This window comes from Sinocyclocheilus rhinocerous, unplaced genomic scaffold (genome assembly GCF_001515625.1).
Source record: "Sinocyclocheilus rhinocerous isolate Xijiao unplaced genomic scaffold, SAMN03320098_v1.1 scaffold534, whole genome shotgun sequence".
NCBI classification, from domain to species: Eukaryota; Metazoa; Chordata; class Actinopteri; order Cypriniformes; family Cyprinidae; genus Sinocyclocheilus; species Sinocyclocheilus rhinocerous.
In genome coordinates, this window is record NW_015646352.1 from 1,924,038 (window position 1) to 1,950,659 (window position 26,622).

General features: G+C 36.6%; 2 protein-coding genes across 2 annotated transcripts in view; one reads left to right on the forward strand and one right to left on the reverse strand.

The window, feature by feature from the left end:
- The window catches only part of LOC107707495 (neuron navigator 2-like), a 76,968-nt gene extending 57,300 nt beyond the window's left edge, over window positions 1-19,668 (forward strand). Inside the window, exons 14-38 of the mRNA XM_016511546.1 lie at window positions 910-1,519; window positions 2,898-3,266; window positions 3,477-3,542; window positions 4,223-4,383; window positions 4,958-5,134; window positions 7,070-7,122; window positions 7,500-7,523; window positions 7,899-7,973; window positions 12,821-12,904; window positions 13,120-13,240; window positions 13,324-13,490; window positions 14,600-14,772; window positions 15,483-15,563; window positions 16,126-16,279; window positions 16,410-16,557; window positions 16,636-16,733; window positions 16,821-16,916; window positions 17,005-17,173; window positions 17,282-17,517; window positions 17,703-17,857; window positions 17,985-18,056; window positions 18,573-18,769; window positions 18,942-19,060; window positions 19,146-19,349; window positions 19,508-19,668. Of these exons, the coding sequence (XP_016367032.1) occupies window positions 910-1,519; window positions 2,898-3,266; window positions 3,477-3,542; window positions 4,223-4,383; window positions 4,958-5,134; window positions 7,070-7,122; window positions 7,500-7,523; window positions 7,899-7,973; window positions 12,821-12,904; window positions 13,120-13,240; window positions 13,324-13,490; window positions 14,600-14,772; window positions 15,483-15,563; window positions 16,126-16,279; window positions 16,410-16,557; window positions 16,636-16,733; window positions 16,821-16,916; window positions 17,005-17,173; window positions 17,282-17,517; window positions 17,703-17,857; window positions 17,985-18,056; window positions 18,573-18,769; window positions 18,942-19,060; window positions 19,146-19,349; window positions 19,508-19,627 (3,929 nt within the window). The 3' untranslated portion in view covers window positions 19,628-19,668. The remainder of the gene's footprint in view (window positions 1-909; window positions 1,520-2,897; window positions 3,267-3,476; window positions 3,543-4,222; window positions 4,384-4,957; window positions 5,135-7,069; window positions 7,123-7,499; window positions 7,524-7,898; window positions 7,974-12,820; window positions 12,905-13,119; window positions 13,241-13,323; window positions 13,491-14,599; window positions 14,773-15,482; window positions 15,564-16,125; window positions 16,280-16,409; window positions 16,558-16,635; window positions 16,734-16,820; window positions 16,917-17,004; window positions 17,174-17,281; window positions 17,518-17,702; window positions 17,858-17,984; window positions 18,057-18,572; window positions 18,770-18,941; window positions 19,061-19,145; window positions 19,350-19,507) is intronic.
- A 2,521-nt stretch (window positions 19,669-22,189) lies between these two features.
- On the reverse strand, window positions 22,190-24,965 carry LOC107707430 (homeobox protein DBX1-B-like). Its single transcript, XM_016511427.1, has 4 exons — window positions 24,434-24,965; window positions 24,143-24,244; window positions 22,646-22,848; window positions 22,190-22,547 (listed from the first exon to the last, which is right to left on the reverse strand). Exons 1-4 carry the CDS (start codon window positions 24,789-24,791, stop codon window positions 22,245-22,247), a joined length of 966 nt encoding a protein of 321 aa, XP_016366913.1. The 5' UTR covers window positions 24,792-24,965; the 3' UTR covers window positions 22,190-22,244.
- Between the last annotated feature and the right edge of the window lie 1,657 nt (window positions 24,966-26,622).

The following is a 26,622-nucleotide window of genomic DNA, read 5'->3' on the forward strand; positions in this document are numbered from 1 at the left end:
ATTGGACTAGTTTTATTGTGAAAACCTGGCAACCCTGTTCATAAGTGCCACCTGCTGTCAGAGAGTGCGTCTCATTCAAACCTGCTGTTTTTGTTTCGTGCAGATGTTTTATGTAGCAAATAAATAAATAACACCTAAAGTCAGACCATTCTGTTTTTGTTTTAAATCCTGAAATTAATCTAAATCAAATCAAAAACAACTGCCCGTGCAGATCATGATTAAAATGCAGTGGTTGCCTCTAATTTCAAATGGCTAGATATTTTTGTTTAAAGCGTCATGTTTCATGGCTGTCCCAATTAGCATTTAAAATGTAGAATTAAGTCCAGTATTATTTTAGAATTATTTACTTTATTAATACTTTTATGCTATTTATTAATGTTTTAATTGACCTTTTTTGTTATTTTTTCTATTTTCATTTTAATTTTAGTTGAAGTTTTAGTAATTTTGTTACGTTCTTTTAGTCATTTTGTTTAGTTTTTGTTTTTATTAAGCTTTATTTTAGTTTTGTTTTAGTACTTCAACTTAATTTTTTTATTTCAACATTTCTAATTTGTTTACATTAAGTTCTTATCATCTAATATTTTTATTTTATTTTATTTCAGCTTTATTTTAATTAACAAAAACAATTTTAAATAATTTTAGTTAAGAGTAACAACACTGACTGAGCCGCGTCTCTGTTTTCATGTGGTTTCCTGAGGCATGACAGCCACAGAGATGTATTATCTGATCACAGATCTCATCACATTGCACTATAACACCTACATTGTCTTATGTGCGGTGTGCTGCGTACCTTTTCTGAAACTTATGTTCAGACGAGTCCCGACAGGGACCATGCTACTATATTCAAAACTGTTCAAAAACATGATTTCATTTTGCGCTTGACAGTCCATGTCGTTGATCATCCCACAGGTAAGACCGATGACGCCAAAGTGTCGGAGAAAGTATGTTCCAACGGCACCCACTCCATAAATGCTGATGACTCCAAGAAACCTCCCCTCAGTTCGGCCTCATGCACCCCAACCAGCACTTTTGGCTTCAAGAAGGCCCCGGGCACGATAATAACGGCGAGTGGAGCTGTGGTAACTAGTGGCTCTGCTACAGTAGGCAGGATACCTAAATCGGTTGGGTTTTCTGGGAGTCGAATTGTGGGTCGGCAGATGACTGTTGATGATGGATACATTCCTCCAAGTGCTCGGACGACTCTTCAGTACCGCAGTTTACCGCGGCCTAGTCGTACCGGTGCCGCTCGCTATTCTAACCGTTCCAACAACTCGAGCCTTGATGCTAGTTTTTGCAATAAAGGTACTGCCACACTTCCCAATCCTAAGAGTCGCAACTTAGTCAAGTCCCCAATGGGAACTACTAACCAGACAGACCGAGAGAAGGGTATCTTTTCCGATGTGGAGAGCCAGGTACTTAAGACTAGCGCAACTGCCCAGATGGGGATACCAACTCCGTGCCAAGCTGGACGACAAGCAGGAGGAAAGTGTTCAGAAATGTCCTCGCCAACCCTTCTTAGGTAAGTTCTCGCCATTCGCAAAGTTTAGCTTATGTAGACTTGAAAGACTGTTGGTGAAAAATGAATTTGGCAAGGCATGATTTCTGTTTGATGTGGATGAAAGCACCATTTTAGGTCCCTCAAATATTTACACAGCAGTTCTCAGCTGGGTTGTGTGAGTTCCAGAATATTCTCCTCCTTGGGTGTTGGACGACGTTCATAGGACTTACTGTTTATCTGAGCGATTTGATGTTGGTTGAGATTCAGAGGCTTGCTTCTGGCCACCACAAGTGCATTTTCCTTGGGCTTCTTGATGTTTCTCTAAGACATGGCACAGACCAAGAGGCTAGTGTTTGTTCTAGCTGATTAGCTCTGACTGATTGCTCTCCTAGTTAGTAGAACCAGACTACAGATCGACTGATGTTATCTGACCAGGCAGTCCATAAAGTAATGAGAAAAATCAGAGGTGCCAGACTTTGCTTATCTCATATTTTTCTTTGTGAAGAACAGGGGTGTCCATCCTGGATGGCCAGTGGCCTGCAGAGTTTAGCTTCAACCTGCCTCAACTCCCTTGCTTGGTCGTTTTTAGTGAGCCCGAAGACCTGAAGGATGGTTCAGGGTTGTTGAATTAGGACTGGAGCTAAAATAGTGGCCCTCCAGGAGCCCGTTTCGACACCCCTGGTGAAGACTGACATTGTTGATTTGCATTTTGCTGTCAATAATCAACAAAAGAACAACAAAAAAGGATTCCTGTCAGTTCAATTTACTTACTTTGCTAATCAGTAGCATAACCAATAATATATTTTGTAGAATACTTCAATGTTTCATTAATGTATCTGTAATGTATCAGTGTATCATTAATTACACATTTTCAGATGAACAACCAGTCTACAAATAGACAGATTTTTCACAAACCAAAAATATACATTACAATTCCTAGTTCATTTTGAAATGAACACAACCAAAAACTGAGTCATGATTCAGTGAGGGCATTAATTGTGATCTTAGAAATAGCTGTCAAATTGCTAACTCACAAGCAACTTTGTGAATATTTTTAAGAAATTGATAACTTGCAAGCAAGTTTGAGACAGTTTCATGAATCTTTTTGACTGACTCATTAAAAAGAACCAGTTCATAAGAGTCATTTGTTGGTAAATCGGTAATTGCGGGCTTGTGCTATGAAAAATTATCTGACTGAATGACTGAGAGTAATTTGTTTGTGAATTGGAATATACAGAGTCATTTAAAAGAGTAGTGTGACACTGGCATGCAGTCTATTCTGATGAAACCTAGATTTTCAGTTATTGGCACAGATGTTTACTTTTTTTTGCTTTTGCAAACATTTTACCCCCATTTTATTAATATTATTTGTTAAATTTATTTCCCCCTTTGCATTCAGACTCTTTGGTAGCAAATCTTGCAACAAGCAAGCTCCGGTCACCACCGTGGAGAACATGAAGAACTCCACCATCATCTCCAATCCTCATGCCACGTCCATCCAGCAGAATGGTTCTCTAAACATTCCATCTGTCGCCAGTGGAGGCAGCGACCCAGTTTACGGTGACAATCTGACGGTGCCCTCTGGGGGTCATGGAGAGCAGACCATTTCTTCAATGGCCTCCAGCCCAGGATCAGCTTTCTCTCCTTGGGGAGGCAGGGATGGATTGGGCTCCAACCACACCAGTATTGACTCCATAGATGTTTCCTTGGGAAAGGAACATTTATGTCTTAATCGGACCAACAGTGCCCGAACTGGCCTCTCAGACAGGTGAGAAACTGATAGTTCAACCATGCTAACTTCATGTCAACACAAATGATTCTTCCAGCCGTTTGTGACTTGAAAGTCGGGTTTATATCTCTTGTGATGATCTATCTTCCTTTCCACCTACTCCTCTTTAATCATTTCTTTATCTCCTCTCCCTTTTCTGTCACTTTTATCTGCCTCTTTTTGTTTTGTCTGCCCCATACCCTTCTCTAGCCCTCACTCCTCCCCCTCTGCTAGCCCTAAATGTACCCGCAACACATTCCCACGAAAAGAGGACAGGTAAAGCTATCTTTGTGGTCAAATGGTCTGTTTTGTTTTGTGTTTTTGTCTTGCTTGTGTGCTTTGTGATCAGGGCTCCTGACTGTGACTACAAAAAATACAAATTTGTAACAGTAATTTGAAGGGGGAAAAAATCCTTTCATGTTCTTCATGTTTTTGGAATGACAGTAAACCTTCCTCGATTCCTTGAAATGACTCTTTTGAACTGGTTCTTTTTAGTGATTTAGTCAAAACAAATCACAAAACTGTCTTAAACTCATTTCTGAATCAGACTTGCTCTGCCAGTGAGTCGTTTCTGAGTGCACAACTGACTGTTTTTTTTTGAGACAGTGGCTCCCTAGTTATTTTTTTTAGTCTAGAGCCCTGATTATGTCAATAGTATACCAATATACTTATAATATGTGAGTGCAGTTTGTGTTTACTGGGTTTTGATTTGTTTAGTACACAATATGGTAATTATTTATACCTGCTGACCTGGTTAAATATTGCAGTATGCAAATAATCATTGGAGCTTGGAGCAGTGGACTTGGGTTTTCTGTTACCCACCATAGATTGGATAGCTGTGCTTATCCTGGCATTGTGATATTTATCTTGGAGCTGTTTTCATGAGAACTTTCATGCAAAAGAGAAAAACAACACTCCATTTCACAGACTCATATACACTTGTTTTAAACCTGCAGGTATGGCCATGTGCCTCAGGTCAAAGGTCATGAAGAGGCCCGTGATTGGCTACGTTCACTCTCAGCTGTTGGGCTCCCGGATTCAATTGGCTCTTCCCCCTACACACCTGCCTCTGCACTCAGCTCACCCTCCGGCACACGCTTCAACTTTAGCACACTTGGTAAACACAAGAAAATATGCGTAATCACTGTTTTATTTTTGTTACTCTAGGGTTAACACTACTATATTGATTACTTTAATCGACCAGTATTAATATTGGTGGGTGTGTTTATATATAATTATAATTTTTATATATCTCAACCGATACTGATCAATTTAATATATATATATCAAATCTTATCGGTTCATTTTGATAAGATTTAAATAATAATTTATTTATTATCAAATTATATTGATATTATTTTTTAATAATTATATTATTAAAAAATAATTACCGATATATCAGTATCACCCAGAACTTGAATAAGGGTAAAATATTATTTTAGATAATCATCTGTTGGATTATTACCCAATACTAGCAGCAGACTTAATGCAGCTCAAATTTTGTTTTAAGTTAAGTTTAAGTTTTCAGTTAGAATTGTCAATTTTATAGAAAATTTTATTTTTTCATTTGCTTATGCTTTAACTAAAATATCTACTAGTCTCCCCCTTATTGTGAACTTTGAATGCACGTTCATGTCATTAGGTTCAATCGTAGTGCTTTTTTAACCTTGATCCCTGTGTTGACAATCCAGGCAGTCCCTGCACAGCTTCTCAGATAGCAACTTTGCGCGGCACCAACGGTCAGGGCAATCACGTCAACCCGTGCGACCCCTACAGCGACCCACGTCTGAGGAACCCCTCGATGAGCCTGGAGGAAAAGAGCCGCACTATGAGTAGCTCCGGATCGTTCCGTGAGGGCCTGGAGGAAGGTGAGACTTCAGAATGATTTTGATGGATCAAAATAAACGTTTGTGAATGTGTGCGATTTTGTATAAGAAGACTAAATACGAGCTAGTATCATATGAATGTGTTATTTCTGTCTGCTGACAGAATTTACAATCACAGCTTAATCCATAACGTCATGTTTTTGGAAAATAGCAAATAGACCTGCATTGTTCTGTTAGCTAATAACTAAATGATAGGTTGTCATTAATGTTAGGGCTTTTGACAACGTCAGGCTGCAACTTGCGTCCTTGCTTGCGCCAAAGCATAAACAAACAAAGAGCGGCTTTGTTGGCCTGGCAGCCTTTACCCCACAGTTAATGTTGATTTGATGATTAACTCGCCTGCATTGGCTCAACACCACTTGTCCCAAGGCTCTTTTGCTTTCTGCGTTTATGATTAATGTCTTTGTAAGGTAGTGATGGTGTGTTGATTTCAATGTGCCAGTGAACTTAGCCAGTGGTGTTCAGGCTTGTTAAAAGAACAACAGTTGCAGTTCGCAATGATGCATGTCCTCAATTTTATGCAGTTTTTTAAGGGTTAATTTTGCCCAAAGTCTGTTTGTTATTGGCTTAAAAAGGAAAAAGTTGGCTCAGAGAGGAATTACCGTTAAATAAATTAGTATTTGTTGAAATTAATGTGCACTGCAGACCTTTAAAAGCACTGTGGTGGCACCATGGTACAATATTGGTATTATGGTACTTTGATATACCATGGTATTGAATGATTACTATATTAATGTACCATGACATTTACTTGGTATTCCAAGGTATTTGAATAAATACCATGGTAGTCTGTTAAAATTGAGACATTAATGCATACATTTATATTAAGATTTTATATTTAGATTATTTTACTACATAATTTGATGTTTTTACAATTTATCTAAGTGATTTAATTCGCTTTTTTGCTAATTAAAAAAATATATTTAAAAAATAATTAAAACTAAAAATACTATAAAAAAATTTGAGGTCAGTAAGATTTTTTTTTTAATTAATGTTTGTTCGGCAAGGGTGCATTACTTTGATAAAAAGTGACAGTAAAGACATTGACAAAAAAGTAAAGACAATGTTACTAAAGATTTCAAATAAATGCTGCTCTTTTAAACTTTCTATGCATCAAAGAATCCTGAAATAATTATCATGGTTTCCACAAAAATATTAAGCAGCACAACTATTTTCAACATTGTTAATAATCAGAAATGTTTCTTGAGCACTAAATCAGCATATAAGAATGATTCTGAAGGATCATGTGGCACTAAAGACTGGAGTATTGGCTGCTAAAAAAATTAGCTTTAACTGCTTTTATTTAAAAACAGTCATTCTTGTCTAGGCGTTTTGTCTGTGGTTAAAACTCTCCCTTAAGCAATTTCTTTGGACCGTGAAGAAACCGTTTGTTCCTTGTCATAAAGATTAGTCATAAAGACTGATCCCTTTTTGCAACCTCAAAACCAGTTTAGTTTAAGCACCACTTGACATAGTTATTTTTTCATTTTGAAAATACAATGAGAGGAACGCACTCATAATTATTTTCTAATATGCGCAGTGTGATGAAGGGGATTTATAACCTTGTATCACAATGGCAAGTTGAATACCTTTTCATCCACAAATGATTTCATAGTATATTTATTTTGGCACACTTTTTTTGCCTTTTGTTTCTGCTAGGGTTTTTGGTTTGGCAATAACAGATATCAAGAAAAAACATACTTGCACATATAACTTATCAGAAATATGCTGGCCGTAAAGGTACTGTTTACTTAACAATAGCCCATTTGAAGGTGATAAGCACTTCGTGGTGTTTCAGCTTATGCTAGTTTATCCTTCTACTTTTTCATGCTAGTTTTTCAATGGCTCACGTGCTACTGCAATACAAAAATGGTTTTGATTGAAGTTATTTTGACTGTATTTTTCTTCTTTCTACAGTTCATGGCTCATCTTTGTCTCTAGTCTCTAGCACATCGTCAGTTTACTCTACGGTGAGTCAAAAGATTGAATTGATGCTAAATGTTAAAGTTCAGTGGTTCTTTCATATGTTCGGGCCGTCTTGTGATTCTTTTGTTAGCTTTACAAACATACAAGTTAGCTGTAAAAACTTAAAGAAGTGTGTAGAGTTTTCACTGTTAAAATCAAGCATGCTTTACGGTCATAAATGTCAGACTTAATGAGAAATAATGAGTAATTGCATTACAGATAAGAGAAATTAACCATTGTTTAAACTGAACGTTTATCAGGTAAAGGTAAAAATCTACATGGTGACTTCTCTTACTCTTAAAGTAGCTTTCTTTACACAGATGCTCAAAAAACTTAATTCCAAACCATTAATCTTTGTCTTTTCTTCTTCTTCTATCTCTAGCCTGAGGAAAAGGCTCAGATGGAGGTGAGAACAGCATCCCTCATTTCTTATAATGTAAATTATTGACTGTGTTGCACATGGAAGCCTGTAGACTGTCCAAAACACTGTTTTTCTCAGCTGGTTTGTAATTTTAAACACACTTTGATGTAACTCTCCTGAACCTTTGAAAATGTCTGTGTTTGTCATGACGGTCTTCGTGGTAACTGTCCTTGATATCTACTCTTTAATCTTTGTGTTTTATGTCGGCTACCATAGTTTCCCTTTCATGCTGATCAAGGGCTAGTCTCTCCTCAGCACATTATTATACGAGAAACCACAAACTGGTCTCACATTAGCATCAGAAGTCAGCTTTTAGCAACATGACTTGTGTTTGAATAACTGAATTGAATGTGTGTTTAGATCCGTAAGCTGAGGAGGGAATTGGATGCGTCGCAGGAGAAGGTCTCAGCTCTCACAACACAGCTCAGTGCCAATGTGAGTACACTGGACAATTACCCACAATACACCTGCAATAAACACTGAATTGCTTCTTTCTTTCAACTAGTTTTCATTCATATTCAATTCAAAATCTGCATAGCATAGCTTTTGAGCATCAAACATCGAGAATACATTTTTATTTGATAAAAAGTCTCGTTGTGTGATGTAAAGAACCAACCGGGAGATATAAAGTCGCAATTACTAATATATATATATATATATATATATATATATAGCTAACTTCATTAGTTAACAAACTTACAATGAAAAATACTTCTAAAGCGTTTATTAATCTTAGTTAATGTTTATTCCAACATTTACTAATACATTAGTAAAAATCAATAGCTGTATCTATTAATGAGCGCGTTTACATGCACGTTCTTAAGACGATTATGCTTAATAAGCCGAAAACGCACTTGGTCATGTAAACGCGGTAACCCGTGTTCTTTTATGGGAGTAAGGTTATAAACGGCATAAGCATAAACCGATCGCAACAGGTAGTTTTTTTGCCTCTTACTCCGATTTCGCACGGTATGTAAACGCAATAACCTGCTTTCTGTCGGCTTATTGAAGTGCGCACATGTGTTACGTGACAGGAACGCATTGTTAGTGCAGATTTAAGCGCATCTAGACCGAGCAAACGTCTTGCAGTAAAGAAAGAAGGAATGCATGTAAAAGGGGAAAACTGGTTATTTTAATAAGCTGATATTTGTGAGTTATCAGCTTACTGGTGTGCATGTAAACGTGCTCATTGTTATTTAATGGACCTGAGTTAACATGGACTAACAATAAACAGTTGTATTTTTATTAACTAACGTAAACAAAGATTAATAAATAATGTAACAATGTATTGCTCATTGTTAGTTGATGTTAGTTAATGCATTAAGTATTGCTGGGCGGTATACCGGTTCATACAAAATACCTGTGTTTATTTTTGTTATGATATGAATTTTTAAAATACCGCAATACCGGTGTATGTTGCTTAAACAACGTTCGGAACGCGACACTGTAGGCGCGTTTCCATTACAGATTTGCGCAAAACTTTGGCGATATTTTATAAATGTCGATAAAAAAGTATTGCGAAATGACGGCGTTTCCATTAACCAATGTTATGCGACTAAAACGTAACCTTTTGCCTCTCGCGATAAGTCATGGCAACGGATTTTGGCTATATTTATTCAAAGGAGGCTTATGCGTGTATCTTTACAGAAGCAGCAAAGAGAGCCGCTTCAGAAACGTGCGTGGCACGGCTGGAATAAACCATAGACTGTATAAAAATATAAAAAAATTACAAATTGTATAATATAATAATATAATATAGTATTAAGAATTTAATAATATAATAATATAAAAAATGTAATAATATTTTATTTATAAAAATCATCTGGAATATATACATTTGCAATTCAAAAACATTTTTTAAATTATTTTTTAATTTTAAAAAGGTCACAACATAGAGATATGAAGTTAAAATAACAAAAAGATTACAACCTAAATATTTTAAATGTATAAATACACAATTATAAATGTTATTTTATTTTTTATTAATTCAGTTTATTAAAATCACAATTCTCTTTATTTATTTAGCTAAAAAAGGCCATAAACAGGCTTCCATAAATATCTGCTAAACATTTTGCCTATATGTTAACATCAGTGCTCATTGGTTCAATTGGTAATTTTTAAATGGTTGACTTTGGAAATTGTGGGCTTGTCAAATATGTGGTTAGTAGTTATAGAACAATTTCATGTTGGATTTCAGTGTTTCCCCTAGGTTTACGGCTTTTTGGGGGGGGGGGGCTCGTAGTTGGATCTCGGGAGTGGGCTGATCCAACTACTTTTTAGCTTTTTAACTGCAGCAACTTTAATATCCTTTTTTTTTTTTTCTGGACTCCTTTTTAATGGTTAAATTAAATTTTATTAGTCAAAAAGCATGTCTAATTAATTAAAATCATGAAACTTAAACAATTTAACATTAATTTATTAAAAGTTTAACAAATATTACATGTTTAGGGCCCTATGAAATTTTTTATTTTTCCCAACCTTATGTTTCATTGTTACCAAATTCTGTTTAAGCAAGGTTTTAATAATTTTAGTAGTAGTAGTAGTAGTAGCAGTCTGTTGTGTACATTCTACTGAACAATAGTAATATATTTCTGCCAATGCCTTCAAGTTAAACCGAACTTTTATTTTGACGGGTTGCCGTGAATACCTTTACATTTCTGTGTGTGTATGACATGATGATAGTTTTACTCAAATGAAACGGTCAAATGCTCATGAAGTGACTCTCAGAGAAGTTCTGGAGATGTTGTTCATGTATTTATGTCCTCATTTAGTGAGACGGCAGACGCTAAAATCACCGGAAGCGTCACGTGTGCTTCAGTACGAGTGGTAAAAAAAAAACGCACGTCTGCGCCATTCATTGACAGAGACACGCAGAATTCACGCAGAATTCATTTAAATATGAATCATTTTGCGGCTTAATATTTACAAATACTAGTGGGAGTGTGCCCACTTGTGTATGTGTGTGCGCGCGCGCGCGGGGCGGAACTCCGCTGTGCGTGATACAGAGAGCGCGATGTAACGTGGAGACCGAAATGACATGCCATCGTGTAAATAAGATAAAAAGCATAAGGCTATTTAGTTTGCTTAATAAAAGAACAAAGTATATACTTGTTCTATCGGAAAGGCAACTTTAAATTGCTTCTGTTGTGATCTGGCGCTATAGAGAAAATATAATTAAAGGGGTCATATGATGTTGCTAAAAAGAACATTATTTTGTGTATTTGGTGTAATGAAATTATTTGACTTTCAAAATTAAAAGGACTAAATTAAAATCTAAATTATATTAGGGCGCCCCCCTAATATAATGGAAGGGGAAACACTGGATTTGTACCATGCTGTAGTCTTGACATTTGTACATCTTTTATCAGCTGGTAAAACAGTGATTTAGCCTTTGTTCTAGTGTTTTGAAATTTTTCCAGCTGCCTGCATCATATTGAGTAAGACGGTGTGTAATTGTGTGTGCTTGCGTGTGTGTGTGTGTGTGAGTGAGAGAGAGAGATGCACCTTTAAGTGGAATTATTTGCTCAATAACAACAGATATGACAGCCCGCATTTGGCCTACACAACCTAATGAATCGTCACATCCTAAAACCCCTATCCGTCCGTCAGCTCTCATGCAGGCTTAACAAACAAAACTAGAGGCTTTTGCCCTTCTGGGTGTTTGTTAAAGCGTTTTACACACACACAAATGCACCGACTGCTATTCTGCTTGGACGAAAACCCTTTGAGGACACTATATTGAAGGTTATCTGATGTTTGAAACAGCACATGCCCAAACACAAACCTCTGACTCCCTCTGAAAGAAGTCATCCAGATCTCCAGTCCCTTGATTATCGGCTCATGTTGCATATGATATGCTTGTTGTGTTGTGTACGAGTGTGGTTGCTCATTTTTGGCAGCTACAGCTTAACAGAAATCTAAGGTACACATCGTCCTCGGTGTCTCAGTACATACACAGTTCATCACCTCAAGATGTTGACAGGCAAGGCTAACCCCTGTCAAGCAGTTATCTGGCATCCTCGGAGTCGGAATCATTACCCATCTTTGAGGAGGGTCTGTGAGAGGTCTAAACCAAAGCCTCGCAGCAGTAGCAAGAGCCACGGCAGCAGCTCAAAGAACCAGAGTAAATGGAATAAGCGAGAACTCACTGAGGTGGGCTGAAGATCTTGGGCTGACTGCTCTGTTTGACTTTTTAGAGCTGGTTGTTTAGTATGATGTTACCCTGAGGGAGTTTGTGATGCTGCTTGGTTTGAGGATTTTGTTTGGACTCTTGAGTTAATCTGTTTTGTGTATATTGTGTAATATGATCACAATCTCTCTCACTTGCAGTTCAAAGTAATATGATATTATATTTATATATATATGTGCGTTGTGTGTGTGTGTAATATTAATTGTAAGTAGTATTATTTAATATAAAAATATATTATGAATATGCTTTTATGTTACCCATATCTATTATATAGATATATAAAATATTTTAGTGATTGCTTATATTTATATGTGTCTATGTGTGTGTGTGTGTGTGTGTGTGTGTATATACTGTGTATATTTATATATATATATATGTATATATACATATATGTGTGTGTGTGTGTGTGTGTGTAATTATAAGAAAATTCTATTATAATATATAATATATACATATATCAGTTATATAAAAAATAAAAAGTACTATAATAAAAGTAGAGTATAAAATAGTTTATTATATTTATTACTTGTATTAGTATTATTTATCATTTTATAATTTTATTTTATTTTAGTTTTTTTTTTTTTTTTTTTTTTTTTTTTTTTTTTTTTTTTTTTTTTTTTTTTTTTTTTTTTTTTTTTTTTTTTTTTTTTTTTTTTTTTTTTTTTTTTTTTTTTTTTTTTTTTTTTTTTTTTTTCATTTGTATTTTGTATTTATTTATATAAAAATATTTTTTTATATATTTCTGTATTTATGTTCTTGGTTTTTGTTGACATTAGATGAGGTTGTTGGTCTTTAAACTGGCAATGGCATTTTTTTTTTTTTTACCAGTTTCTGTATCCTCTAAATGTCAGCTTAACAACCCGAGGTCTTGCCACAGCTTGTCTTTATCACAAAACTCAGTCTCACAGACATATTTGGATCCATTACTGACAAGCAGCAGCCCACATTTTTCTAGAAATGTGATCATATTTTAGTTGACTGCTCGTCATCTGGTTTAACTCTACTACTGCTTTGAGTCTTTGTCCATTTTTGGCATTTTGCTTATTAAAATAAATCTGATTTACTTTGTAAATGAAATTGTGTTTGTCCTCAGGCTCACCTTGTGGCGGCTTTTGAGCAGAGTTTAGGAAACATGACCATCCGGCTGCAGAGCCTGACGACGACAGCAGAACAGAAGGTGTGTGTGAGAAAGATTGTGTTTTATTATTTTTGTGAGAATGAGAATTTCTGAAGTCTTCATGAAGATACTATAACCTAAAAAAACACTCCATGTTGGAATTTCCCCACGAAGAAAACGCTTCATAAAGAGTCCTTAAATGGTATCTCATTTGGTCTCTTAAAATGTATTATTGTTAAATATCATTAAAATTGTTTAATATCACTTCTTTGCAGGACACAGAGCTAAATGACTTGAGGAAGACCATTGAACTCCTTCAGAAGCAGAACTCAGCGACTCAAGCCACAATCAATGGAGTCATTAACACACCAGACCCAACATTAACAAACCGCAAGGGTGAGATCTCAATAACTTTAGTACAATAAAATAAACAGCATCACATGTATTGCCTATGCTACATTTTTATTTCTCTTCCTCAGTTTCTCTCGACTCTGTCAACGGGTCGCCTCAGTCTCAGCGAGAGTTGCGGATCCACAGACAGCCCTCATCAGACAGCGTCTCCAGCATGACCAGCGCCACCAGCCACTCCAGCATTGGCAGCAACCTGGAGCTGGACGCTAAGAACAAGAAGAAGAAGAAAAGCTGGGTAAATGTTCAAACCCATCCATCCAATGCCAAAATACTTTATTTTCTCCTAAAACATGGTTCTCTCCAAGACTAAACAGACTAGATAGAGTTAGATCAGTGCTAGATTGGATTATTGGATATTTTAACCATTTAAATGTTTATTTTTTTTCATTTGTTGATGTTTAATGTCATCAGCCTTCATGTGGCGGAAGAAAGGTGAATACCTATGAAAGAAAAAGTGTCTTACTAGTACTTTAGTGGATTTTACGTAGAATTGTGGGTTGATATTTCTTTGCTTTTCTTGAAAGTGTAGAATAAATATCAGTCATCAATATCATACAATAATTTGTCCTCTTGCATTCAGGCTGTATCGTCTGGGACTAAACAGACTAGATAGAGTTAGATCAGTGCTAGATTGGATTATTTATTTATTTTAACCATTTAAATGTTTATTTTTTTTCATTTGTTGATGTTTAATGTCATCAGCCTTCATGTGGCGGAAGAAAGGTGAATACCTATGAAAGAAAAAGTGTCTTACTAGTACTTTAGTGGATTTTACGTAGAATTGTGGGTTGATATTTCTTTGCTTTTCTTGAAAGTGTAGAATAAATATCAGTCATCAATATCATACAATAATTTGTCCTCTTGCATTCAGGCTGTATCGTCTGGTGGAGGAAAATTACCTGATAACTACGTATGCAGTGCTAACCTTGTTGTCGAAGTGTTGACGTTGTTGTGCAGTTTTAGAGCTAGAACCAGTGTTTTTCATCACTAGATTTATCTGATTTATGTCACGCAGGTGATCTCCCCTCCTTCAGAATGTGTCATAGACTAGATCCAAACACATTTTATGATTATATTATAAACCCTGCTAACTGTTAGAGAGAGTGGTGTTTTAGCTACATTGTATTGAAGTATGTTTTTTTTGTCTGATTTTCCCTGTGCTTTCATGCCATGGTACAGGTGTTTGAGGTACGATGGGATAAATGACTCCTTCACATATATTTTTATATTCCTGGAATATTTTAAAGGGATAATTCATAAAAATAAAATTTAAAAAAAAAGGATACTAACTACTAACAGTTGTGTGTTGAAGGTTTCATAGTAACAGATTTGTTTCTTCCACAGCTGCGGAGCTCCTTTAAACAAGCATTCGGGAAGAAAAAGTCTCCCAAATCGGCGTCCTCTCACTCGGACATTGAAGAAATGACAGACTCTTCTCTGCCATCTTCACCCAAACTCCCCTATAACAGCTCGACGGCCTCTTCTCCCATGATACGCAACTCCCACTCCAACTCCCTGTGAGCTCCTCACATCAGCATCAGCAACAACAACAACAACTATAATATTAATAATTCATTATTACTATACATTTATTGAATGCATTATTATATTATAATGAGTATTACAATTTCTGTAATAAGAATAGTTTTACAACAAACCCAGACTAAACCCATAATTCCTTATCCTATTTATCTCGGAATGAGTGTGCAGAAGCTACATTAAAAAATTATAATAATTTACTACTATTTATTTCTATATTAGTATTATTATAAATATTATTGTTTATAAATGTATCTATTTTAGTTAAGTTATTATTTCCTGTTTTTATAATAATATTTTATTATTATTAATCACCGTATTATTATTTCTTATTTTTCCGTAGTAATAATAATAATAGTCCAGGTCTCGCTGGGTTTGGTTCAGGTAGCACACCGCTAACCAGGAGTTTTCTGAAATATTTGATTTTCTGGAAACTTCTCATTTTGGACGGAAGAAAGATGTATAATAGACAAGCTCCATTTACACTGTGATTTAGTCTAGAACTAGGTAGAGTTTTTGGAAAATACCACCCATTTTATAAACTAAAAAGTTACACACACCCAAATTTTATGTAGCTACAGAGTAACTCTCAATGTGATGGCACTGTCGGATATAACACTTTATAGATGATGCAACATGGAACACCCTCAGAGATTCTCTCATGGTTGATATATGTGTATGTTCATAGTCCTCAACTGTCCTCCCTGCCTGCACACGGGCCTGTCTGGGGCTGTAGCAGCAAGTCCATGAGGTCTGCCTCACTGGCACGGTAAAGGGAATGGCACAAACAATACCAATATTTCTCATCTCAGATTTTTCATCTCAATACATCTCAGATGATCAGTTCCCTAAACACAATGTCGCAAACAGATGTTCAACCAATGACTCCTAAATTAGTCATTCTGAGCAATTAACAGTTTTAAAACACTATGTGCCCTGATTCATAAATAATTTAGTATTGTTGATATTTCTGTTCCGAGGTGTTCATGCACTACTTGCACAGTTCATTGATGGAAAATTCACTTTCACGGTTAATCAATATTTGATGATTTGTCCAAATCACAAAACAATGAACTAATCTTAAAAACAAAACACCCCAATAATTTTATTTGTTTGTATTTTTTAAATATGTTTTGTATTGTTTTTATCTTATGCGTTTTATTTATTTATTTTATTTGTATTTTAAATTTGTTGCTTTGTATGTATTTTTTGTTGTTGTTTTGTTTTTGTATGTTGTTTTAATTTAGTTTTGCTTTGTTTTTTGTTTTTTGTTGATGCATTTTAAATTAATCTTGTTTATTTTATTTTTTGTTTGATATTACATGTCACAGGATCTCTGAGTGTACAGACAGCGAGGCCGAAACAGTCATGCAGTTGCGCAGTGAACTGCGTGATAAAGAAATGAAACTTACAGACATCAGATTGGAGGCCCTCAGCTCCGCCCACCAATTGGACCAACTACGAGAATCCATGAACCGCATGCAAGTGAGCATCTGCTTTAATTGGACAATATGTTTAATGTGCTTGTACATAATTACACTCACATATATATTCAATATGTTTCATGCGGAGGCCAATTTTGTTACTTGTCACAAAATTAATTTTATCTTAACAGATCGAGATCGAGAGGCTGAAAGTAGAGAATGACCGATTAAAGATTGAGAGCCGAGGCAGCGGTAGCAGAGCTCCTTCTCAGATGTCCATCTCCCCTTCTTCTGTGGGCCTTTCATCTCAACTTAGCCTCACAGAATCCACCAGCTTAGGTATAAAAGACTTCCTAACTTCAAGAATTGTAGTGTTTTTTGGAAGTAGTATTATTGAAATTCTCCGTTGGATTATAGATATGTTGCTAGAAGACAGTGGAGATGGAAGTTCCTGGAAAGAAGGACAACATGTGAAGGTCGTGGTCAGTCTGGAGAAAGATCCAGAGTGGAAAGAGGTACAACTCCAGACTTTACAGCAAAAAAAATAACTCAATGATCTCATCAGTGTCACTTCAAGCTCTTCTTTGTACTACTTTTGGCAGGAATGCAGACCTTCTCAGTTCATGCTGGGCTGCATTGGTGTCAGTGGAAAAACCAGATGGGATGTCCTAGATGGGGTAGTCAGACGTCTCTTTAAGGTACAAAATACTTAGACACCTCTAAGCTGAAATCTTATTAAAAAACTTCTTCACAACACAAGATGTCATGTTCCTTTCACTCCAACAGGAATATATCATCTACATAGATCCTATCACACAGCTGGGTCTTAACACCGACAGTGTGTTGAAGTACAGCATTGGAGACATCCATCGCGCCAGTGATGCAGATACACCAGAACTCCTGCCATGTGGTTATCTTGTGGGAGAAAGCGATACCATCTCTGTCAAGCTGAAAGGTACGATTATTGCTCTTGTAGAAGAAACTAGTCTTGAAAACATGACACCACACCATTGCATACATTGACGACAGGTCTCTGACAGAGACTTTCTCTCTCCATCTACAGACTTGTCTGTTAATAGTGAGGACAGTTTGGCATTCGAGGCGCTCATTCCAAAGCCGGTTCTGCAGCGATACATCTCTCAGCTTGAGGAGTACAGACGAATAATCTTTTCAGGGCCTTCTGGCACAGGGAAAAGCTTTCTAGCCAGCAGACTGGCCGAGTACATGGTCCTAAAAGAGGGAAAACAGCTGGAACATCAAGCAATCGCCACTTTCAATGTTGATAACAAAACTACTAAGGTCAGTTAAACTGATTGAATTAATAATACAGAACTTAATAACAGATTTATATCCTATTCATTTAATAATTTTCATTATTAGTTAAATTGTGGGCGGATGATTTATTCAAGTGCTACAAAAATCCAAGGGTTTGCTTTCAGCATGTTGCAAATTTCCAGTAATAAAGCACAATGTGTTTTATATAGGAGCTGAAGCAGTACTTGTCCAACCTGGCAGACCAGTGTAAAAACAATGTACATGCTGCTGACATGCCTGTGGTGCTTATACTAGATAACCTTCACCACGTCACTTCACTGGCCGAGATTTTCAACGGCCTGCTCAACTGCAAGAACCACCAGTGGTGAGCAACGCACACAACAGTTTATATATCAACGAAAAACTGTGAAAATGCAGATTTCTTTTTTGGTTTAAATCTTCGTGTTTCACAGAAGACTTCATGTATATTTAATTGTATTATTTTCTCACAGTCCTTACATCATTGGAACCATGAATCAAACCCCATCACCCACTCCAAATCTACAGCTTCATCATAATTTTAGGTATCATCTCATTCAGATTTCAATTTGCTATTATTTTGTAATATTTTTAATATTACTATTAATTTACCATTTTTGCTTAATTATATACGTAAATGTACAAAAAATATGTAAAATATAGGGGTATAACTAGGGTATAACTTGGAATTTTATCTATACTGTTTAATAACCTTTTTCTGCTATATATATATAATCGATATTAATCGATTTGACAGCCTATATATATATAAATATATATATTCTGTTTTTACTATATTTTACTAAATAATTTATTCCTGTGATTGCAAACCTATATATATATATATATATATATATATATATATATGTATAATTTGTATAATAATTTAAATATATAATTTATAAAATAAATTCATTTTATATTTTATATCATATACAACTGGGGTTAGCTAGTTGCTATACCCCAAGTCTCCACAAGAGGTCCCGCAAGCATTATTTTGCTCAAGCTTATTATACATGGATAAAGGCGGATCTGGTCTTGTACCTGGTCTCTTATTTCAGGTGGATTTTATGTGCCAATCATACTGAGCCAGTGAAAGGTTTTCTGGGTCGGTACTTGCGACGAAAGCTTCTAGAAACTGAGATCAGCAGTCGTGTGAGGAACAGCGAGCTAGTTAAGATTATTGAGTGGATCCCATGTGTTTGGCATCATCTCAACCGCTTCCTGGAAACACATAGTTCTTCCGATGTCACAATTGGTGAGCGTGGAAACATGCTGTTATGCGCAATTATTCAAATGGTTTCCTGAGAATTTCTCAACTCCTAATAATGTTTTATATAAATAAAAGCACACTTTTTTTCTGTATTATGAAACTTTTCTAAACTGTCTTAATATATTGATTTGTGTAAAACATCTTTTGTCCATCACAGGACCTCGACTCTTTCTATCCTGCCCAATGGATGTTGAAGGCTCAAGAGTGTGGTTCACCGATCTGTGGAACTACTCCATCCTCCCCTACATGCTGGAGGCTGTCAGAGAAGGGCTGCTGGTAAGGTGCCTTCCATCATATGTCCATCATTACAATATTGGGACGCTAAAGCAAATAAAAAAATAACTGTACATGTGTTCTGCAGATGTATGGATGTAAGGCAGCATGGGAGGATCCGGCCAAGTGGGTGATGGACAGCTTCCCTTGGGTGGCAAGTCCACAGCAACATGAGTGGCATTCCCTGCTGCGACTTCGGCCAGAGGACGTAGGGTTCAACGGGTACAATATATCTCAGGAGGGCAGTCCAGGCAAGCAACCTGCACAGGGAAAATCAGAAGAAGACCCACTGGTATGTTTTAAGTATGTTTTAATCGATATTTGCTCATATTAAAGAACCAAAATGTTTTCTCTATATATTCTATTATTATTATTATTATTATTATTATTATTATTATTATTATTATTATTATTATTATTATTATTAATAACCTGTTCCTATTACCACAGATGAATATGTTAATGAGGCTGAAGGAGACAGCTCACTGCACAGGGATGGAGAGCTATGACAGTGATTCCACCGACAACAGTCACCAAGATGACATGCTGGACTCTTCTGAGACCTTTTAATATCAAAATCGGCTTTTATATGAATCTTGGTGCTGGTAGCCTGCAAAACAGGGTGCTGGAAACCCTGAAAAATCATTATTGCTCAGTAAGTCACATCGCACCCTAGTCATCACCTGAAATGCAAGAAAATAACATGTTCAAAAGTTAAATATTCATCAGAGATTGTCATTTCCTGAAATGGACACTAGATGGCGGTATAAATGTGTTCAAAAAGGAGACAAACCTTGTTGAGCTGTAACAACTCCTTTTAAATTCAAAACTGTTGCCAATTCATGTTTATTTTCAGTCATATATTAAACTTTCTAAATAGTATCTAATGTTGGGTGACTTTTATGTACTAGTGAACAACTTGGTGCTGAACTTTATAATAATGCCTTACAACTCTTGTTATAAGTTGAGACGGACTAGCTTGTCTTAAAGATTTGTAACTTTATACAAATACAAATAATGCAAGGACATTATAGCCTTCGAATGATGCTCTATCTGTGGGACCTCACCTGACAGAGAAAATATGAACTATATTTTGTTTGCCTTTCAGCAACAAAACAGAGTTTTGGTAACACACTTGCATAACATAAAGAGATGTTTGGAAAAGTATTGATAACATTGAAAGCAGATATGATATGATTATCTTATCAAAGTTCTATCATTTTGTGCCAGGAGCATAGTTTGTGCCTCTTTATGAAGTACAATATTCTCTATGCAATATTGTTACATTCAAAGAATATTTAACTTCATCAAAACAGAATCTCTTGAAAACTTTAGTCAACAACAGAAAAGGTTTTACCAAACAATCTCAATGAATAAAAACCATTACAGACAATATAGAGGCATTATTACCTTGCAATACTGTTGATATCAGGAAGGCTTAAAACCAAAACTGACCACACTTTTGTAGATTCTTATAATTCTACAAGTACAGCATAAAATGAGTCTACTTTGTTCAGTGTGAGAGTATGTTTATCTAAAAATACTTGTTGAGGGGAGAAATAACCTTCTATTGCATAGGTCTTCAACCCTGCTCCTGGGGACCCACTGTCCTGCAGAGTTCAGCTCCAACCCTAATCAAACACACCTGAACCAGATAATCAAGGTCTTCAGGATCAACTTCTAAAGTTACAGGCCAGGTGTGCTGAAGCAGGTTGGAAATAAACTTTGCAGGACAGTGGGTCCCCAGGAGCAGGTTTGAAGACCTATGTTCTATTGTGTCAGTCGTTGAGGTCTATACATACAGAAGATCATGGGGTAGTTGTACCTTTAAAAAGGTCCGGCACAAGGATCTGTGTGATGTGATTTAGCCTGAATTGGGGGTTAGTGTGTCTTCCTAATGTGGCAAACATTTGCATGAAGTCCAAGTAGATTACTGAGAGTTGCTTTATTTGAAAGATTGCATTTTGTTTAACTAGAAAAAGACACTTTTTTTCAATGGTTCGTTTTAAAATAATTTTCTAGAACTTGTTTTAATAGAAGACCTTATGCAGTATTTCTTAATTTTGGTTTTTCTGTTAGATCCCACCAAATAATTTGCTGTGCTTCAAGTACTGCCAATATATTTGTTTCCTTTGAACACTTCTACAGGTGAAAACATTTGTGTGGAAAATAAAGAAATTCGTTTATATGAAAAAAAAAATTTTTTTTAATGCAGTTAGTATCTACTTATAAATTGCTGGTAATTTCAGAAACAAGACTGAATTTTGATTGAGTTTGTTTATATTTTCAGTTGTACTATATTGTAAATATTTGCCTCATGTTTTATTTGTTTGTGTTGTCTTTAAGAGGAATTGTTTTCTGTAAAGTTGTTGTTAATGTTTAATGATATTTTTCAGTCTCAACTTGATTGCATGTGACCCTTTTTGGAGTAAATGTGATCATTTTCCTGACCAACTATGAGTCATGTCAGTTATTTGGTGACAAACTGTCAACAGTTGTGTTTTGTCAGAAGTTGGGGAGGAAGTAAACAAGTAGTGACATTGTTTCATTCACCTTATTGGCAGGCATGGTAATATCGGGGACCATGAACTACTAGGAAATGTGATCCATTTTGGCTTATCGCTTTTTTTTTTTTTTTAAATAAAGTAGTTTGTTGAAACACCAGGCTCTCAGATATAAATATATAGGTTAAGAAAAAATGTCATGATTTCCATTTGGTCAAAAATCATACAGCTGTTGTATACTGGGTCATGTAAATAACACAAAATGTTATTTTCAAGGAAGACAAACAAAAACGAAAAATTTGGTGTTTTGCTTTGGGTTTTTAATTTGTAAAAATATTTTTTTCACATGTATATACACTTTTTACAAAAACATCAGTATACAAAATATAAGACTTTTAAGTTAGAATTGTGCCATCTACGTATTTAAGATTATAGACAAAGTATCCCAAATCATTAAGAAAGATTATAATAATCTTGGTATAAAAATTCCATACAAATTATTCATACACAACACTATACAAGCTGCCAAAAACGCAGCGGTTGCAACGTTCTCTCTTCAACTGAAAGGTTTCCTATCAAAGTTCACACAGCTACCGTGTCAAACAAGACCACTTTTCTTAAAGTTTTTCTCCAGTTTTGTGCATAAACATAATTCATTGGAAATTACACAATCTGCTTAATGATTATGACACGGTTATTTCCTCGTCCTCTGATTCTGAGAAGTCTGAGTGATTGCTGGAGATGGAAGGCGAAGTGAAATGTAAATCTACGTTGAGCTCGTGATCCCCGCGCGGCTGAGAGAAAGACGCGCACGGGCTTTCTCTCAGAGCCACGTCAGTTTCAAACGTTTTGCCAACGTCGCTCAGGTCAGGATTGGGGTTCATTTTCGTCGGCAATGTTTGTTCCCTGCAACCTCCTGATGAAAGAAGCTCTCTTTCTTTGGAATTGCGCCATTTCATTCTTCGATTTTGGAACCAAATTTTTACCTGACGAGAAAGAGTTTGCAAGACATGAGCACACCAGTTTACCTCAGACACCCACAAAAGTACGATATAAAAAGTGTTTGTGGACAACATCAGCTTACCTGAGAATCTTTAAGGCCAAGTTTCGTCGCCAGTTTCTTTCTGTCTGGTTTGCTGATGTACTTTTGTTTCTGAAACATCTTTTCCAACGCTTTTCGCTGCACGTCAGAGAAGACGGCCCGTCGAAGCATTCCTCTCCTCGGCTTCCCTCGAGCCGTGAGTGGCCATGCGAAAGTTCCGGGAATAGGCACTGCTGAAGACGACGCTATGAGAAACAACCAAACAAAGTAATTAAAATCAACGTTTCTCTCAAAATAAGCTATGGGTGTTTTCTAAGAACAGGAAATAGTCTTTGGCCATGGAATGAAAGTTGGGCTTTAATGTTTTTTAAACCAGTCCGTTTGAGTGATAGGCTACGGATCGAGGAAACTAATTAGCACATTGCTTGGTTCCCAAAAGCATTGGTATGGTAACAAGGGCGAGCAGTCATTCAGAGCGCTCCAGTGAAAGATAGAGGTGCTAATGAAGCGTGGACGGTAATTGTGTAGTAATGAACTGACTGAAAAAGGCTTAGGACAGGCCACTAAAGCCATATATTACGGCCACAAAAGAGATTTACACTTAAAAACTAAACACAACTGCATGCCAGGGACATTTTGAGAATACTGATGGCGGGGGACTATGTTTGCCCCCAAATATTTTCATTAAATGGACACGAAAAGCCATTCATACTGCTCAAGTTGTTTTGTTGACGTATTCACACCGCGGTGAAAAGAATCAGTCTATTATCGTCGGTCTGAATGAGTGCACGATCCACAAGGCTATTTGTAGCCTGCAGTCATTGGATTGATGGACATGAAGCTTAAGGCAAAATAGACCCACTTTTATTGGTTTTATTTGAGGTATACTTAGCTTTAACCAAGATACAAATATAGTTTATAGTAATCATTACATTGTTTAGAATAAATTAAGCAACTTCAATAATCCATTTATATTAATAGTGAACACAGTAGCCTAATTAAGACTAGTACACCATGTTACGCAATTTTCATGCTGCTACATGAGACCAAAACTTTTGCTTGGACGTCCCGTGAAGACTCCCCAAACTCTATGTGGTCTTGTGAGAATATTGAAACACTGAATAGAAGCTAATAGGGGAATTAGTCCATGACTGGTAAATGCCTATCAGCAGCATGCTTAAGTCAACGACGGGTCTGTGTGTGGCTGCCCAAAGGGAGCTGACCAATTGGTCATGGTGCTGAAAGCATTGTTGCCAATCAGTAACTAAGTACACTGGCTCGGTGGGAAAAGGCTGCGATGAAGAGACGCCAACAGTTTGCTTGTGAGAGCGGACCCGCCTTAAATTGGGACCATGACAATTCCGGCTAATTTGTGGATTAGGGGAAGCGGTGCAAAATGTCAGCAGTCACTGCGTTTGCTAAATAGGGCATCAAATTAGCGAGACTGATTCCACAATGTCCTACAAATTCCAGCATTGGAAGCAAATTCTGAAGGCCCATCAGTTTGACCGAATTAAGAAATGATTTTTAGGAACCCACCTGGGAAATATGATGCTCTGATGAATGGGTGGAATGAGCCGTCAAAACATGGGAACGGAAATGTTTTCGCATTCATCCCTTGCACTGAAGGTGGTGGTGAAGCTATGACACAAAATAAAGTGGACTTTAATCAAATGGGCTACAAATTGAATGTGACATAAAATACGTTTACAACATAAATGTCGCCAAGTTCTTAATGAGCGTATTTTAAACAAAACAAAGACAAATACTGTTTTTGACGCTTTATCAGTAGCATTAAGGTGATACTATATAATCATACAAGAAACTTACCGTTTCGTGTTGTTGACGCGAGAATCGCATTCACTCCAAACTTCAAGTAATTTGGATCGTTTGAAATTGATGTTTGTGGAGAGCTTGATCTTTTTGGCAAAGACGTAGACATGGCGACGTGGACTGCTGAGAAGTTGTTCAGAGTTGTGGCTCCTGTGGCCGGAGGAGATGCGCTTTGGGACGGGATGCTCCTGTGCATGAAGGTGGCAGGTCTGCTGATCCGCAACAGGTCCTCCACCAGGAAACTCGAGTGCATTGTGAACGCTGACTGTAAAGTTGGAGGCAAGGTCAGAGCCGCCGAGGGCCGCAGAAAGTTCGGGTATATAGAAGGTGGCGCACTAACACTTGGCAACATCATTGCACCGTCTTTTTGTTGAAAATGACAGCGAGGAATTCACGTGCAGCTACTCTCTCACTGCAGAGGCTCGCGTAGATTAGAGTCCAAGAGGGCAGAATGAGGAGCTCTTGCCCGTCCTTCTCTCTTCCAGGGGTTTTATAGAGGACCGCTGGAGAAGCCTTTTCATGGGTGACAGCTCTAACAATGAAGTTCAACAAAATTCTCCACGTGAGTTCCGTTTACTCTAGAGGCGGCGTGTCCTGATTGGACAGAAGAAATTCGGATTGGATTAGACACCACAATCAAAACCGCAGACAACGGCCTTTTACGGAAGAAGAAGAAAAAACGGACTCTATATTTAATTATCATCATAGTCATGCCGTTACAAACGCAATGTATATTATTATTATTATTATTATTATTATTATTATTATAGGCATTCTACACCTTGAAACAAATAATAAATTAAAGGAAAACTAGGCTCTAAAAAGAATTAATATAATATTGGTGGGCGGGGGAACCCCAAAAACATTTTAATAATTTTATCTGAAACCTTAGAAGTAAAAATAGTGCTGGGTTAATTACTAACGTTATTCAACCACTGTAATTTAAATTACAATAGAAAAAATTCTCTGAAAACTCATAAAATCGAGTAGGAATGACAAAAAGGTTAAAGATGAAGACATTTTACGGTGTATTTTACGCCTATACTGTCCATTGTTTGTTTGATAAATAAATAAATAAATAAGCTAACGCAGGATACGCTGTAAAAATGATATTTCGAAGCTGTAGGCTAAATAAAACAAAGATTATTGGACTACTTTATACAAGAAAATACTATCCGTTTGTCTACTTAAAAATTTCTAGTTTAATCCATTGTGTTACTTCCTGATTCTTTGTAATTATCTGGAATTTACTAGCAGTTTCTGAATACATTTTTTTTTTATAACTTTGCCTACAAACCTCTCTTTTCTGCTCATAGATAGATAGATAGATAGATAGATAGATAGATAGGTCCGCAATAACAATTCTAGACAACATTTCTTTCCCTAATGGTTGACTGAATAAGGTCAATAAGGTGAATAAGGCTTCATAGGTCACATACATTTTCTTCCATTGAGTTACAGAGAGTAAACAAATAGGAAATTCATTGTGTGAGGAGCTGGGTCAGAGAACATGCTGCGCCACACGTGGATAAGGTTTAATGTGCTATGGCAAAGCACAACCTTTCGTTTTGCTGCTGAACCGCAGGGGGAAAATGGCCAACGCCTACCGATAAAATATATTATAAAACGAGAAAAAGTGCGAACAAAAGGATTTCTCCTTGGAGGCTTTTATTGGGACAGACGCTCTCTTCTGTCAGATGCACCAAAAGAGGTGAATCCCAAAGCCTGTGTGCTAAGACCTGTGACTAATGGCGTTTGACCGCTGCTCTATCAGGATTTGTGCCACTAACCATTCATTTTCTTGCAGCTACCTTCAAATTTATCTCCGCGAAGTCAACTCGTGCGCTTTGATTTGGACAGGAAAAAAGAGGAGGGGAAGACATAGTCCGCGTGAGCCCTGAGCGATGACACGGCGAGTAAATCTCCATGAAATTATGCGCCAGGCGTTGCTCTTTCGCACAAATGGATTGTGATACTGACACTTTAGACAATATTTCAGAACTTTTTTAAAACGGCATCAGCTCGACAGCCGTCTTAGTCCATCTTAAGAAGTCTTAGCAACCATCTTAGTAAAAGCAGAGAAATCTTTGTTGGAGGCATCGCTGTGTGAGTAGTGGCATCTCACAAGTAATTTTGGGACAGCTTTAATTCCCTTATTACCTTATTACGGCCCAGTATCCCAAGCT